The sequence below is a fragment of the Pseudopipra pipra genome, chromosome 5 (assembly GCF_036250125.1).
Source record: "Pseudopipra pipra isolate bDixPip1 chromosome 5, bDixPip1.hap1, whole genome shotgun sequence".
Lineage (NCBI taxonomy): Eukaryota > Metazoa > Chordata > Aves > Passeriformes > Pipridae > Pseudopipra > Pseudopipra pipra.
In genome coordinates this window covers 15,736,578-15,752,862 of record NC_087553.1, presented here as the reverse complement: position 1 = coordinate 15,752,862, position 16,285 = coordinate 15,736,578, and the positions used below count along the sequence as shown (strand labels likewise).

Sequence of the window (16,285 nt, the reverse complement as noted above, 5' to 3'; positions counted from 1 at the left end):
ATTGCTTCCTCATTGTAGCAATCCACCCACGGCAGCATCTAATTCTGGCTTTACCCAAAAATTTACAAGAAACTTCATAATTTTTTTCCCCACCTTTGTGGTTGTCAAGATCTGGAGTAAGTTAAGTCTGCTTTTTCCTACTTGCAGTACCCAGAAAGGTCATAAACACTTAGAGAAAAAGGGCATCTCGTTTCTGCAGATACTTGGATGTCACAGCTATAGGATTTACATGGTTGGACCAAGGTATCCCAGGCTGGGTGCAAGGGTGAGACTCCTTTGAGCACAAAGTGAAATACCAGTGTAATTCAGTGTGACAAGATCCCAAAGAGCTCGAAGTAGGTGTCAATCACCCTCTATCTGTTATTATTATTCAAGTAATTAATCAGAATTGTGTATAGTGTAATCTGGATAATTAACTGACTGCACTAATCCCATTTATCTTTAGATACATCAGTTATAGTGATACAAATAAAAGTTCAATGTAGCCAAGGACTTTATATTCAGGATACAACATCATCTTAATGGTAACTGTCAGTTTATCAGCCTTATTTTTATTCAGGTAAATTCCTCTATTGCACTTTAATTAACTACTATGACTTGTTGCTATGTAGCATTAAAGGAGGAAATAATTGCAGCCAGCTTCACACTAGGGTTTACTATTATCTCCAAGGAAATGAGGACAATCAATATTCTAGGGAGGACAGGTCCTGAAACTGCCTCCTGAACAACCTACAGATCAATAACCATGATAGAAAATGGGAGATTTGCATTTGAAGGAATCCCAAGGAAATCCCAGAGGAAGGAATCAAGTATAAAGACAAATGGGTATTTTCTATAACTGTTCATTTGTGACTGAACCCCATGTCATGAGGACCTGTGAACTTAACCAAATGGTTAGGTAGGTGTGTCAGCAGCTGGTTGCCTGCCACAAAAAAGATTTTAGGATAAGTAGATATGAATTTGATATTTTTTTTGTTACTTTACTACTGGAACTGCAATTACAATCACATATTTTATTTGTAACTTGTGAATAAATGGCATAAATACTTCTTATTGAAGCCTGATTTTTATTATAGGCAAGTCCAGTACAACCATTAAATAAGAATATTCAATGGGAATAAAGGATTCTGTTCTAGGGATACCCTGTTCCCGGGGTTTCTGTAGGTTAAAAGGACACTATTCCACTCAGCTACAGAAAATATAGTAAACTTTAATATTAACAAACTAATGTATTAAACAAGCACTTTCCAGAATCACCTGGGAAAGATCTCTTCTAGCAGCTGGACAGCGGGGAGAGTCCCCATGTTCAAGCATTCCTGGGGAAGGCAGGGGAGATGTGGGATCACTTCCATGTGCATCTTCTCAGACACAAGTTTGAAAAACAGCCTACACTGAGGACTTGATGGTCAGTATATTCCTTATCCTCCATTTCACCTTAACTAACTGGTCAAAGTGGGACACACACATCTTAGTGAGTCTAAGATGTGTGTGTCTAAGAGTCTAAGAAAGGGAGCAACAGCCAATTTGTTAGCAAAGCTGAAGGAAACTGTCACCTTCCTCTTGTGTAGGGCTGGTGTTGAGCTTCAGTTGGCACAATTCGTGTAGCAACCATCAACAGAGAAAGCATAAACTCTTAAAATTATATCAGTCTCCCACTAACTGGGATTAAGAAACAACAGTAAGCAAAGTAACTTTCTATAACTTCCATATTTCAAGGGGGAAAAAGGCAAGTTATTAAATATTACTAAATTCTTGACTGAAATTATTCATTGTCTCATATGGCCACTAACTACATCTGACTTTCTTACTGTTACCATTTTCTAAACATGAGCATGTATTTTAATTTTGCTTTACAGGAGAAGAAAAATGGTGAAAGCTTTATCTAATTCTAGCCAATCCAGAATACCCAGGAAATCATGTGAATTCTGAGAAAGAGAGGAGCTGCGTGAATCAGACGTGTGCAGAAAATGTGTTCATGTAAAATTCACTTACACGTAGTTGCTATAAAATACAACGCAAAATGCTAAGAGTGCTTAGGAAATTATAGCTTCCTGAATTGGGTTTTATTATACTCATAAGAATTTGTCATCGTTGTTGTTTAAAAATAATAAAAGTTATATTTTTCCCTTTCTGAATTGTAGCCTTTTCAGGCCATGTGGTTTCAGGGATGATCACAGACCGGAAGGTGAGCATTTTTACTTCTTGTATTGTTTTCCTTACTCAGAGCCATGTTATCCATGATACTCCAAGAAAATTCAGCCCCTTGCTCCCTGCACACCCCCATTTACCTCTTTCAAGTCTTGGACGATGGCAGTGAGCCTCTCGTTCTCTGCCTGAACATTGGTGACCACCGCCCTGCTCTGCTTGAGCTCATTCTGCATCTCCAAAATCTTCCCGAGGTAATAAGCTTCTTTTGATGCAGATTCCTGGAGCAGAGTCTCCTCCCGCGTCTCTCCATCCTCAGCCACTTTGCGGTGAACGGAGAAGGACTGTCCAAATGCCTGCAAGAGGAAAACAGCGCACAGTGAAACAACTACTGAAGCCCTGGAGAAACTATCAACAATAGCAAGCAGCTGCACAGCCAGCGGGAAGGAAACAGATCTGCGAGTCCCAAACTCTGACCTAATAAATACTGCCTTAGCAGCCTCCTAGCAGCTGAGGGCCACCATCTCATCTAGCTGAAATTAAGCATCTTGGAGTTGTTCTCATTTGCAGTATGGATTTATGGCCCCCATCCAGGCGACCTCCACTGAGATCAAGATGGTGCTCTGCTAACTAGCCATTAATTAGCGCCAGCGTTTAACTCTCCTGCGTGAGGCCAGCCGATAATTCATCAACTCCTTTCTTCCCTAGTTCTGCAAAATAAACGCCCGGTTTGTGTTGTTTTAAAGAGCATAAATAGCTGACAAGTCTTTCTTAATTGCTTTCCATTTCCAACAACCTTTTATTATAGGAACTGATATCATGGTATGGAGAAAAGCTCCTGCAACTTGGAAGAAAGATAAATGAGTACCAAGCAGTGGCCATCTACACCCCTGGTATGCTAAGCATACAGTTTGTCAGCCCCTTCATTTCATTTGTTCTCAGTGTTTTCTGCTGAGAAGAAACAATATTTAAGTGTTCAAGAAGAGTCTAAATATATAGATAATTTCTAGTGATTCTCTTCTTGCTACTGGCTTGGACTGATCAATTTAGTAAGGCAGTATTTCTCAGTGACAATTTCTGATGTTATTTTTGACAGCTCTGGAGCAACCTGAGAGGATGCAAAGTACAAGCCATGATAGTAGACATGATGGAGATACCATTTAGCTATGAAACACAGAGGGGAAACCCCAGCAATAATATAATAACATAAAAAATAATGTAATAAAACAAAATAATATACACACAAAAATAAAATAAAAATAATACAAAAAGGAAAATAAAACAAACCCTTATTTGATTGTATTACCTTTAAAAACAGACATTTGGCTGAAAGTTACATGACCTAATTCTGGAAAAAGCCAAAAGAACGCACCTAATGTTAACAATATTTGGCCTAACATAGGTAGAAGTTGTCTCATACATCTTAATTCAAAGTGAACACATTTGAAAGACCATGCCTTTTATTTTTTTCCCTAATGCATGAGAGAAAGATTTAAGTCATGGTAATATGTTATATCAGCGAAAAATTATCCCTAAAAGCCTGATTTTTACTCAGTTCTATGAAACCACAAAGCAGAGAACACATTTGTGCCCTCTGTTAACTGTGGCCTTCTTTGCCTACCTATCGATAAGAACTACTTGTCAAATTAAATCCATTGTTTTACTGCTGCTATTTATAGCCTTTCAGAACACATTCTAAGTTTTACTGGCATTATAAGTGAAGCAGCTCCTTAAAAAACTTCAAAGTAAAACCCTCTTCAAAAACTTCTCAGCTTTAAAGTCTACTTCACTTAGAGAATCCTGTGAACTCAGCATTAAAGGATGCTAAAAATATTCAATAATGTATTAACCCAGCTGTCTTCTCGAAAGACAGTAAGTTACTGAAATAGCAGGCATCAGCAACTTGCCAAATAGGATTTTGCAAATAACAAGAAATTCAATTTAATGAAACTGTTAAGCACTGGTTCAGTCACTATATCTGTACATCTAAGATGACTGTTTCAGGAACACTGCTAATAAATTATATCTTACTTTACATACTTATATGCAACGGCTCACTGCTTCTAATTTGAGACGGAGCAAAAAGCACCAGGCCAATAATGACCCTACACAGCAAATGTAAAGGCCACCGACCCTGGGGTAAAATCAAAACACAGCAGAAGAGTGGGTAGGAGTAAGAGGGATGGAGAAGCTCATGAATAAATGGGACCTGAAGTCCTCTCTACCACTTAGCTATAGATAAATACCAGTGCACAGTGATGACAGCCTTCCAGGTGCATACTGTATTTTCCTCAAACGTACTTTGAAGGTACATTTTTAGCAGATGTGATGTTTAGAATGGCAGTGAATACAGATTCTGGAGAGGGTGCACAGCATAATGGAAAATTACTGCATACTTCATGTTCCATTGTGCCTATGACTACAGAAAACAAACTTTTTCTTTTTCCTATGAACCCAAATTTGAACATTACTGTCTGTTTATCATACTGTGCAATTTCTTTCTTAAACTGATATCAATACGTTCAAAATCAGGGTAAAGAAAGCAAGGAAGTATAGTTCGCTTTCCATGTTGTTGGACATTAAAGAGTCAAAATGTTCCCAGGAGATGGGAAATCCATATTAGTGAAAGCCAATAATGGACAGGATAGGAACTGGAGGAGCTTTTGGCACAGAGGCATTCATTTGTGAGAAGCACATGTGACTGGCATTGGCATCAAGCATGGAAGAAGGAAGCAGCAGATGAAGCTCAAAACAGGAGAAGCTGACAACCTGGACTGCAAGACAAAGACAGTTCACTTGCATTTGGGTCAATTATTGGATACCAACTGGTATGTTTGCAGACGTCTGCAGATGCAGATGTTCCCTGCATTCACCATTGTATAAGATACTGGTATTTCCATAGAATCATACAATGGTTCGGGTTGGAAGGGATCTTAAAGATCATCCAGTTCCAACCCCTCTGCCTCTAAACCAAGTTGCTCATTTTGTTCAGATATTTATAGCCAAGGTGAAGAGTTTGGCTCCTGAAGAGGTGCTATTCCTGCCTAAAAGTACTTTGTTACTTATAATTAGTACCACAGCAGCTTCTCCCTCAGTCAAATTTCAGGTGATGTCAGGACAACAAAAGCAGGGACAGGCTCTTCCACACTATTTCATCTTTTCAAATGGATTAGGACAAGTATGTCAACATATCCTACAGAGTTCTCTGACCTAGCCTTCAAGAAAGTAATCAGAAAAGCAAAGAACTCTGGCTGTAGATGCAGGAACAGTGCCCAAATCGCCTGTGTGATTTCTGTGAAGTATTCCACGTAGGTACTGTACTATATTGGCAGCTGTGTTAGTTATTTACCACCGTTCTCTTCAGTATGGTGCTGCCATGCTTGGTATGATTCCTCATTAAAACCACTTAAAAATCCCTACTGGTCCCTTAGTGGCTCTTAGTTGCAGTAATCACAGTGTAGAGCTTTCCCAGCACAGGACATCATTTTCCAAATTCAAGTTTGGACTCAGAAAGGGCCATGTAGACCTCTATGACTTCTGCTTCCTTGAGAAACCTGCTCCTAGTGCAGATACAATAGCTTAAATCAGCTACAAAGACTGAGGCACCTTTACTGTTTTGACAAAGACTGTCCTAACAGAGACTAGTCTGAATTTCATCCTACACAGGTATTGTCACTTCTCCCAAGATTTTGCTTAAAAAGATGTTCTTGACTGAGTGAGGTGATACTTTTTTGTAAGTTGGTCATAAAAGCTGAGTAACACAATGCCATTAAATGTTGTATACATATTCCAAGACCTGAGAATTGTAACAGCATCCTGACTTTTTAGAGGCATCTTAAAATCTGAACTTTGAGAACGATAAAATAATCATCAGCATTTGAGGTCATGACAAAGAATGGCAACAGTGGGCACACACAGGGAAAATGTCAGTCTGACCACGGAGAAAAGTGCAACCTTTGAGGAAAAAGCCATTTACCACTGAACTCTAAATAACCCCAGATGGAAATTCCAGTGTCAGAAGCAAACTAGCACGACAGAAATAATGCTGTGAACAAAATGGGCACAGATTTGTAAAAGAACAATAGAAAAATGACTGTTCCAGACAACGTGTCATATTTATATGCATATATAAATAGCAGTAGAAAGTTAATGTTCAGCTAGTGACATGAAATGATGTCTGTAAAACAAAAGTTATATTTAACGCTTTAAAAAAAAAGGAAAAAGAGAAGCTAGATTTCTAATTTAGGTGTAGAAAGCAGCACATATGCACATATCAGTTATAAACATAAGTAGGTAATGAAGAATGCTATTTCTGAGTTTCACTTTTATTTTTACTAGTCACCTCCTGGGACAGGGATTCTGAAGCGTTTGCAGAGAAATTAATTCTTCTAGTCTGTGATGATTAATAAGAAATAAAACATGACCTGACTGCTATCAGAACTAGGCAGCCTGCCTTTATGGCTTTGACACTTAATGTAGTTTTTCTGATGCATAATGCAACAGCATTGAATTGTTCCAATGATTGCCTATTTCAGCTGCTAACTTGCTGCAAAACAGAATGTATTATGTATTAGTTACCTCCACATTCCTAACACAAAAGCAGGGAAAAACTAGCCTGGGATTATCCAAGAGGGTACCATATTTCCTAGTCAAATGTCAGTATGACACCACAGATGGAAATCTTTGCTAGAGATGTTAGGGGTTAAGGTCAGGGACAGGTCTTGTATTTTATGGCAAAACTGGAATGCCCATTTATCACTGAATATTCCCTTAGTCATTTGCAACTCCATGTTTCTCAGAGAAGATGGGGTTTTTTAAGCTTTTATACTTTAAAAAAATTCACAATTTAATAAATTTTAATTTTTTTTTTTCACAACTCATTAACCAAAGCTCAGAGTTCTTTGAAATTTTTCTGCTAAGGAGCAATCAGTGGCAGACAGGTCTGCGAGGGAATCCCCTCTATACAAGACCAAGCAGTGGCTGAGCAGGCTCTAGCCCTTCCCTCAAAATCAGCAGGTACAAAACTGCTCCCTCCATAAGACATGATGTGTCTCCATTCGGACATTATTCACTTAACATATCTCCAGTATTTTATACCCTGCTCACCTGAAGGCTGATGAAATCGACCTGTGTGTACCAGTTTCTTTGCCAGCAAATCCAACCCAGACTTCAGCCTAACTGGTAATCTCTCTCTCCAAGGGCTGTCTTACAGGTGCTCAGTGCTCAGTTCTGGTCACTTGGTTGTTTGTCACTCCCTGCTCCCTCACACTCTGGGTACACGGATTGTGTAGTGTCTTGGACAAGGACTGCATTTTACTCTTGAAGAACACAGGAGGAGGCACCGAGTCTAAGTCCATTGTGTTTCTTGGCAGTGCAACAGCAAATAATGCCTTTGCAGAGGTGACTGATGGGCTCCAGTCATATTATATCTGCTTTCTGAAAATATGGGAAAGTTTTAGGCCTCTAAAACTTTTTCACAATTTAGGTGAAATCTTCATGCAGTTGACATGACCTCCTGATGGTCACTTAAGATGGCTGAGAAAAGGCAGTAGGTTTCCTTTTGGAACCCAATACTGAAGTGATTAAAGCCTTCAAATGCAAATACCAGGCATACTGCAATCAAAACACAGGCAGATGCAAGCTTAATGATGACAGAGAAAAAAATTAATAGCTATTGTGTGGATAGTGCATCTGAGATGGACAGCCCATGCAGGGAAGCAGATTGAAAAGTCAAAAACAGATTGAGAACACAGCCTGAATCAGCATGGGCATATAGGCAAGAAAACTAGATCATGAACTTTTGGGTTGACAAGCTATCTGAAAACAGCTTGATATTTTACAGCTAGGAAAGTGTCCCATTTGTCTAATTGCTCCCGTGTTCAAGAAAGCAGGATGTGGAAATCTCCTACAGAGAGGCAGAAGATGTAAAGATGTTCAACCCCATCACTATTTTATCTTTCAGCTAAGAACAACAAACAAGGTTCCTAGAGCTAACCAGTCCCCCAGTCAAAAGAAATATGAGATAATTGATCAAAATTGCACTGTACTCAAGCAACTGGCTAAGCACTGGTCATTTCAAAATTTCCAGACTCAAGATGATCAGTTTTATGATCTATGGAACACAACATGAATAGGATTTGTGTGTGTTTGTTTGGGGTTTAATTTTTTTAATGTAGCAACATACCTTTTACTTCATATGCCCCATCTTGCAGAAAAAAAACATTAGGTGTTTTATATTCAGTTTGAAGCAAGCTAACAAACTAGGGTATACCTAGAGGTATTCAAAAAATGACTGGATGTGGTTATGGTTTAGTTGGCAAGGGGGTGTTTGTTCAAAGGTTGGAGTCAATCTTATAGATCTTTTCCAACCTTAGTGATTCTATGAGCATAGTACAGTAACTGATAAACCTATAAATGTTACTTGAAGAAGCTATTTCATTGCCACCTAAAGGCAGAAAGCATTTAACTTTATTTCCAAACACCAGCTTACTTAATCAATTCAATAATAATGCAAATGCTGGTGCAATGATAAAGTAATGTAAGTTAATATCTGCATGAGAGATTTCTTGCAAAAGTGACTTGCAATTCAACGTGTTGGAGGTTTTAGCTGTGCCAGAAATACTGAGGAGATCAGATACACAGAAAACATAAGTAATACTGAGTCTGTTTACCAATGTAGAGCAGTAGGACAAATGTCAACAATTCATAGGCTTTTCCCCAGGGAAGCTTTGGATAAAAGTGTGAAGGATGTGGACGCTTCTGTTTGTTCTCAGTGGATCCTTTCAGTGTCTACAGTCCTCTTGAAATTCATATATCAGATGCTAATCAACAAAGCCTTCAGAAAATACAGAGAGAAATGAGCATTTACATTCAACTCAGCTACAGGCACGGCCACACTTCTACAGTCCCAGTACAGTGTGCTGATTTCAATCAATACGTGAAGCCTTAGGCAACCATGCTGCCTTTTTATAAATAAGGAACAAAAATATGCCTAAATGTGATGGTTGGGAAATATTTATAGACAAGAAGAAAGCAATACCATGAAAATGAACAGTCAATGCTAACCTCCATTGTTCATCAGCAATCCAGTAAGAGGGAGAGTGAATAAGAATTTCCATTTAATTGCCTTTAACAGCACTCTAGATGAGGATTTCTATTCCCCAGCCCTGAGCATTCCCTCCAGGCACAGAAAACACAAGAAAGGGGAAGCTTGTAACAAAGAGCACCACTTATCTACAACACAACTGATTAGTTTCATGCTGGTAATTTTAAAGCAGCTCTGTTCGAAATGAAAACGGCCAATAATTAAATCATTTCTATTAAAAAAAAATTCAACACCTTATTAATGAAACATAAGGTGGCTCAAAAATTTGCACCAACTACTATATTGGTGCTTATGAGTTTACACTGCTACATGATCAACCTCCAGCTATTACAAAACTCCAACAGAAGCATTACCAGAACAAGCATGTAAGACTGACAAAGATTTTTTTTTTAAACAAAATGTGTCTGAAGGTGGAGATGAAACATGCCTTCATGAAACAGCAAAATCCCTTTTTTACTAAAACTTGTTTTTTTTTAATCTATTTTCCCCTTCTCTAACTGCTTTTCTTTTCTTCTGTTTTTCTAACTATGAAATGGCTAAGATAATTGCAATTCTGTGCTTGCTTGAATAAAGCTGCAAAGAATGTATGCCAAAATACAACTCTTTAAGAGTTGTCAACCTGCTGGGACATTTTAGTTATTTCACATTAGCTCCCCATATGTAAACTCATATTCCACAATGAGACCACACTTTTAGAGCATTTTAGGAGTGGTCTAAGGAAAGTCGTGTTGGTAGTGAATAAAAAAACCAAACCATGAAGTGCACCAAGTGCATTCTACATTGCTGCTACTACTTCTGCCACGATTTCCCAATGGAGAGAAGTCTCAATGGTAGTATTGGAGAGGGAAAGATTATTTCCAGCTACATAGGCATAACAAGGGAAAGGAAGGAAGGACTCCTATTCACAACCAATTAGGGCTATTCCAGAGCAGCATATAAGAGGCAAAGGCTCCATGCCCAGAATGCCTCTTCTCGAAGAGGAGGAAGGAAATAAAGAGCAGGATGCAACCACATCAAGTTGCATGGAGCAAGTGTAATAAATAAGAAATGGTAAAATTTACTCGTCAAAATATATATATTGTACTTTTTGTATATTATAGCTAATGCTTTGTTGGGACTGGGGAGTTGTGAGCTGCAGAATAGTTAACTGCCGTGTTACTATTATAAGTTGACTGTCCTGCAACTGGCAGTTCCATAGTTGGTAAGATAAAGTATTCTGCTTTGCTGAGCACATATACTATATCCTGTTTTTCTAAAAATATTGTCTAAGTGTACTCATTAGAAAAGGAAGAATTCTGATAACAAGGGTCAGGGAGTCAAGGACAAAGATGATAAAGAAGAGCCAAAGAGAACATCTGGATACCATTCCCATACCCAGCTCCAAGGACATTAGAGCTAATTAAAACTACTGATGGGAAGTACCTGGCAATTAAAATAGGCCTACAACAGAACCAACCAGAACAAAGCCTGTGAACTCAAGTCCAATGAAGAGCTAACAAGTGACTATGGGAGGGGAGTTGAAAAAGTACAAAAGTTACTGTTTGTCTCTATTGAGCTTGCAGGCTGTTGGAAGAGCAGGGGTCTCTCCAGGCTGCTAAGTGTGCTGATTTGCTTATTTGCACTTTATATAAATCTTATAATAAAAATTGCTGCTATATTTTGATTTGGTTCATTTACCTATAACACAAGGAAAAAGAAAGCTGCTGCTTAGAAGATAATGCTCTTTGCAGATTAGAGTAAAAAAAACAATGGAGCAACTCTCTATCATTGACTGCTGCAGATGTAAGGAGTATGTCTCAGAACACTTACAAAAAGTGGAAAAACTTATTGACATAATATTAGGTTTGTGCTACCTTTCAAGTAGATTCATGAAATTTAAAAAACTAATTGTTGTTTTTCTCATTCCATCCCTGAAGAACAGAACTACTTACACAACTGCTTATTAAATCACCTGAAAACTTTAGACTAGCAGGGCCTCACTTTATGAGGATTTCTGACATTTGTTCTCAAATTCAGAAGGAAATGACGTTTGTCTGCTGTAGAACACATAGTTGTATTTACATATATCCTATAAGAATAGGATATCCCTTTTATTTAGATTCTCTTCTTTTAATATTTTATGCTGTTTTCTTTCAATTAAAAAGAAGGTAAGGTCCCTTTCAAACCAAATCATTCTAAGAGTCATAAATCACCCCCCCAGGGATCTAAAACTGTGGATTCTGAGTATAGGGTAAGTGGTGGCGCTGTTGCTAAGCAGCAAAATTAAGGATTTACTTCTCAAAGAACAGGAATCTCCTCTTCTTGAATAAGAAAATGAGTAATATAGTTACCATCTTGTCCTCAAAGCACTGTAGAGTGTCACCCTCAGGCAGAAGTCATTACCTGGAGAATACTTCTTTGTCATACAAACAAAAGAAATTAGAAGCTACAACAGGAAAAGAGAAGGAAAAAAACCCCACCTCCTTTAAGGTATTTTTGGGACCCACAGGAAAGGTCTCTGATAATCAAAACAGCAGTATGTTATGCTTCAAGTGACATTTAGAGACAAAGGAAAATCCACTCTGAGAGTGGCATGGCACCAAAATAAGTGCCCAGAGTGTAACCTCCATCCTTGGAGACTTTCAAAACTTGTCTAGGACAGGACCCTGAGCAACACAACCTCAAACTTCAGTCAGGAGACAGACAAGATAATCTTCAGGAACCTACTCCAAACTAAATTCTATTATTATTAAAGGAGCAATTCCATATGCTGGAAGGACTGGGACACACTTCTCCAGGACCATACAGTTGAAAGAGCTATGACTCATGGCTGCCCTTTTTCTTAGCTATCTTCAACAACAGTCTGAAATTGAAGATGATCAAAAGCAAGACCATTGTGGTTTTACTGTAATCAACAAATTTGATCATTTAAATGGAACACACAGAGACAGGAAATTTCAATGACAAGCATAAATGGACCTTGAGTTTTACCTGTTTGGGACACCAGCACTCTCAACCAGTTTTATTGCAGCAGTCATAAAAATCACAACCTGAGAGCAGGGCTCAGTCTCAGCCAAAGTCACAGTAACCAGGCAAGACAAGGCTCAGGTCTATAGCAGTCAAGGCAACAAAAGATCATCTTCCAAACTGATAAAATCTCATGAGCAACTATACTTGCAGAATACATTTTTCCTGTATATTCCACAAAAGTTCTCCTGCTTATTAAATTTAAAGCCTTAATTTGTCTGGCACAACTCACATTCCTACTCTCCACAGTTCTTTATGTCAATTGCCAGCACAGCAGTTCTCACCACTCCATAGGTGATTAATAAGAATAAACTCTCTCCTTGTGACCACACGTGACTTGCTTAACATCAGCATGTGGTAACCAGAGTTGCACCTAGCACAAGTTATCTTGGACAATGGAATGCAAGGAAAGAGCTCCACATTCTAGTTCATGGAGCTGGAGTACTTAAGTTGAGTGGGGAGGGAACACAAATTAACTTTTAGAAAAATAATTTCTAAACTAAAGGTTTGAAAGGAGAAAGAAAGACTATTCAGAGATTTCTACTGCTTCAGGCATTTATAGAACCTCTGAAAAATTTAAGTTGGAAAAAAAAATCTCTAAATAAAAGCATGCCCTTCAGAACAAGAGGCCAAAATTACAGACTTCTCATTTATTTTCAAAGGAAGGTTTAATTAGAATGCTGCCAGCTACTGATTTACCATGGGGAACTTTTTGCTTCCATTAGCATTGATCAGTGCAGTGCACACAACTGTTTCACACAATGCTACTGCAGCTGGGTGCTTACTGCAAGTGCTGGATAATCTCATGCCTCCAGAGCAAGTGAGATTTTAAGGCATATGGTGGTACTGATAATCATTTTACAGCAACAACAGCTTGCCTACTTAATGCCCCCAAAAAAGTAAGACTCAGAGAATGGGATTGCCACAGATTGTCCCACTGCAATCCTTAGAGAGCTGTAATTCATTTTGCACAGAGTAAGAAGAAAAAAAAAAAAGGCAAACCACCAAACCCAAAATATCTAAGTAAAAAACCTGTCCATTTATTCAAACAAAGTAGAGTAAAGTGGTTTGGTGTACACTGCTGACCAGGAGATCTACTAACGAGGAGAGGGACTTGCCTGACACATGAGGTTGCGTGAGAAGGTAGATGGCCTGGCACTCCTCCAAGTACCTCTGCACCCACACCAAATGTGTCTGTCTAAAGTCAGCCTGAAGATAAATTGAAGAAGGCAGACCATGCCCCATGCTGTGCACTCGTATACCTGCTTGTCTAAGTGCAGCAGGGCTCCAGACTGATCCCAAGTGTCACCCCAACACAAGCAAAAGGTAATAGCCTCACAGAGATTTAGCTTTATAAGCAAGAAATCAGCAGTCTAAGCCATGTGTCCAACCATAGCCCTTCCTAGTGCTTTTGCCCAAGGGCTCTGCTGTCCCTAACACTACTCGCCTTTTACTGCATGAACACAGAGGAAGTCGGGGCATCAAGGACAGGATTTGAAAATCACACGCTAAACAGTGAGATCAGGAATCAACAGGAAACATCCAGGGCTGCAGGCATGTTTATAGGATGGGCTCATCTTACCCCAACCAAAATTTTAAGTAGTTCCCAGCCTTCTTCTCCGACAGCATTACATACGTAATATTGCCTGACGATATCAACTCCCATTTGTGAAATAAGTTGTCTCCCAGTAAGCAATTTGCAAAGGATAACAAGTTTAAGAGGATAACATGCTTTTGCTTTGTCAGCAGCTTTGTCTCAGGGTGACCTATCTTCCAGACTGCAAAAAACTGCGTAAGCGTATGCAAACTGAGCACCCATGACTTACCTAGTTCTACTGAGAAAGTAACCAAAGATTTCATTAGCTTCAGGGAAGCCCACGTTTTACCCTTGGGTATATATTTCTAGATGGCATGCTGTATATTCTGGTTCCTGATTCACTACATTTACTCATGTGGAAGTTGCCAGGAAATTACAAACAGTTTAAACAACTAACTTATTGCAAATCAGCAAATCCTATCACTCTCAGCTCTTTCAGTGGCTGTCTTATTTGCACAGAAGCTTTCGAACTACTTCACCAGCATCATCAGAATTTTCCCTTTAAAGTCTTTTTCACAACAGCACTTTTCCTGGAACCAAAGTCTTCTTTCCTCCCCTGACACCCATCCACAGGAGCAATGCCCACGCTCCCACAGAGCAGAGGATCAGCAACACAGACAGGAGAACACCTCAGTCAGCAGCCAGCAAGGGAGTGCTTAGCTAGCCCAGCTAAATCTGGCGCGGCACCGGATGCGGGAGCTTTCCTTTTCTTTCCCAGAAAGGAAGCTTTCACACATCTCTGAACTTGATACTTAGCAAACTGTAATGGAATGTATCCCAGTAGGAGTTGATGGCCATTTGCACAATTGCACCATCAGAATGCAAATAAATATCAATGCTTTCCACAAATGATGGTGAATGATTCCTCCTTTACAGAAAAAGAGCTTTTGGAGAGTGTCAGGTAAATCCACACTGGTCACCTAATTTAAGTATTTTACATCAGAAGGGGACAGAGGGCTCCCTATTGACTCTCACTTGGAGGCAACTCCGAGAGAGTTGATGGCTTCTTTTCTGTCTCTCTTAAACTTGAATCTCTGAACTGCAGCACATCTATGAGTGCATTTGTAGGAAACACATATCAACAGAAAAAAAAATCACTAAGTGAAAAATACATAAGGTCATCAAACAATACATTTCTCTTGCAATGGACTTACAGATACTCCTTCGTGTCAAAATACAGTTATAACTATGTTTACTGTAGGGAATCTGTAAGCCACCTTTTAAAGACAGTGGTAACTCCACATGCTGAAACTGTGCCCAGAGAGATCACAGGAACAGTAATAAAGGTGAGAACCTCATCATAGCCATGTCTAGGGTAAAATCCACCACTTACGCTGTCATGATTAAATACATGCGCTAATGACAGAGAGATGATAAAGGTAAAGAAAAATGGAGAAAAAAAAAGAAACAATCATGTAGCATAGCAGAAGATATTTGAATTCCTGTCTTTAAAAGTTCTTTCAGATAGTACCTGGCATGCTGTAATTTATGACTATAAAATGCATGTAGACACTGCGCAAGAACTCAAACTGAACACATACTAGGTTTATTGAGCTGTGCTCAAAAAGCTCTATCATGTGTAAAAGTAAAAGAAATGCAAAATGTTAAAGTGTTTAAAATATTTGACTTCTTGAAAAACAGCAAACAATTGAGACAGCTCTGCTGTCATAGCAGTATATTTATTATGAGACTAGTCCCAATGGGTCAAAAGGTTAAACGTCTGAGCCACTGTGAGAATTACAGGAGGCAGGAAACTATTTCATTAGATCCCAAGATAATCACGTTTCATTGCTGACCCTGGCAATACAGCACAGAATACAAATATTAGAATGACAGCACACAGCAATTCTCAGTGACCTAAAGAATAGGTATATTTGAAAAAAACTCCACAGACTTCAGCTTTTAATTTCAGTGAAATATCAGAGAGGAAGGTCTGAGGTTTAGGCAAGGTCAGAGTAAGAAGACAAAATTTATGTAGAAACAGAATAATGCTATTTGTTGAAAGCTCTGATGAGCTATGCTTCTCAGGGCAGAGTCACTGAAAAGAAACAGAGAAAAAGTGGCAAGATCTCATCTTGTGACACCATTACAATATTTGCTACTATTCAGACTGAGATTATATGCTCTTATGTCTTATATGTCCTGCACTATGCAGAAGACTAGACCAAACCTTTGTAACAATTATTAAAAATTGAATGATTCTCACTTGCAACCTGCATTGCTGGAAATATTTCCTACATACAAGATTTTAAATGGTGGCATGGAGAAATGCAACTCTAATGAAAAATTAATTTATTAGCCTCCTTTTAGAGGGGTCACCAATGACAGTCATCCTGTTTAGCAACACTGATTGCTTGCTGTGAAAAATGGTAAGATAAATACCTGGGAACATGTTACTCACTTGATATGTCTAAGCAGAAGCAACACTTCAT

The 16,285-nt window shown here is 38.8% G+C and overlaps 1 protein-coding gene across 12 annotated transcripts in view; it reads right to left on the bottom strand.

Annotated features, from left to right (window-relative positions):
- The window catches only part of BICD1 (BICD cargo adaptor 1), a 169,430-nt gene that overhangs the window by 83,063 nt on the left and 70,082 nt on the right, over positions 1-16,285 (bottom strand). For all 12 annotated transcript variants that reach the window (XM_064654668.1, XM_064654664.1, XM_064654669.1 and 9 more), the window contains exon 2: positions 2,289-2,501. In XM_064654668.1, coding sequence (XP_064510738.1) covers positions 2,289-2,501 — 213 coding nt within the window. The remainder of the gene's footprint in view (positions 1-2,288; positions 2,502-16,285) is intronic.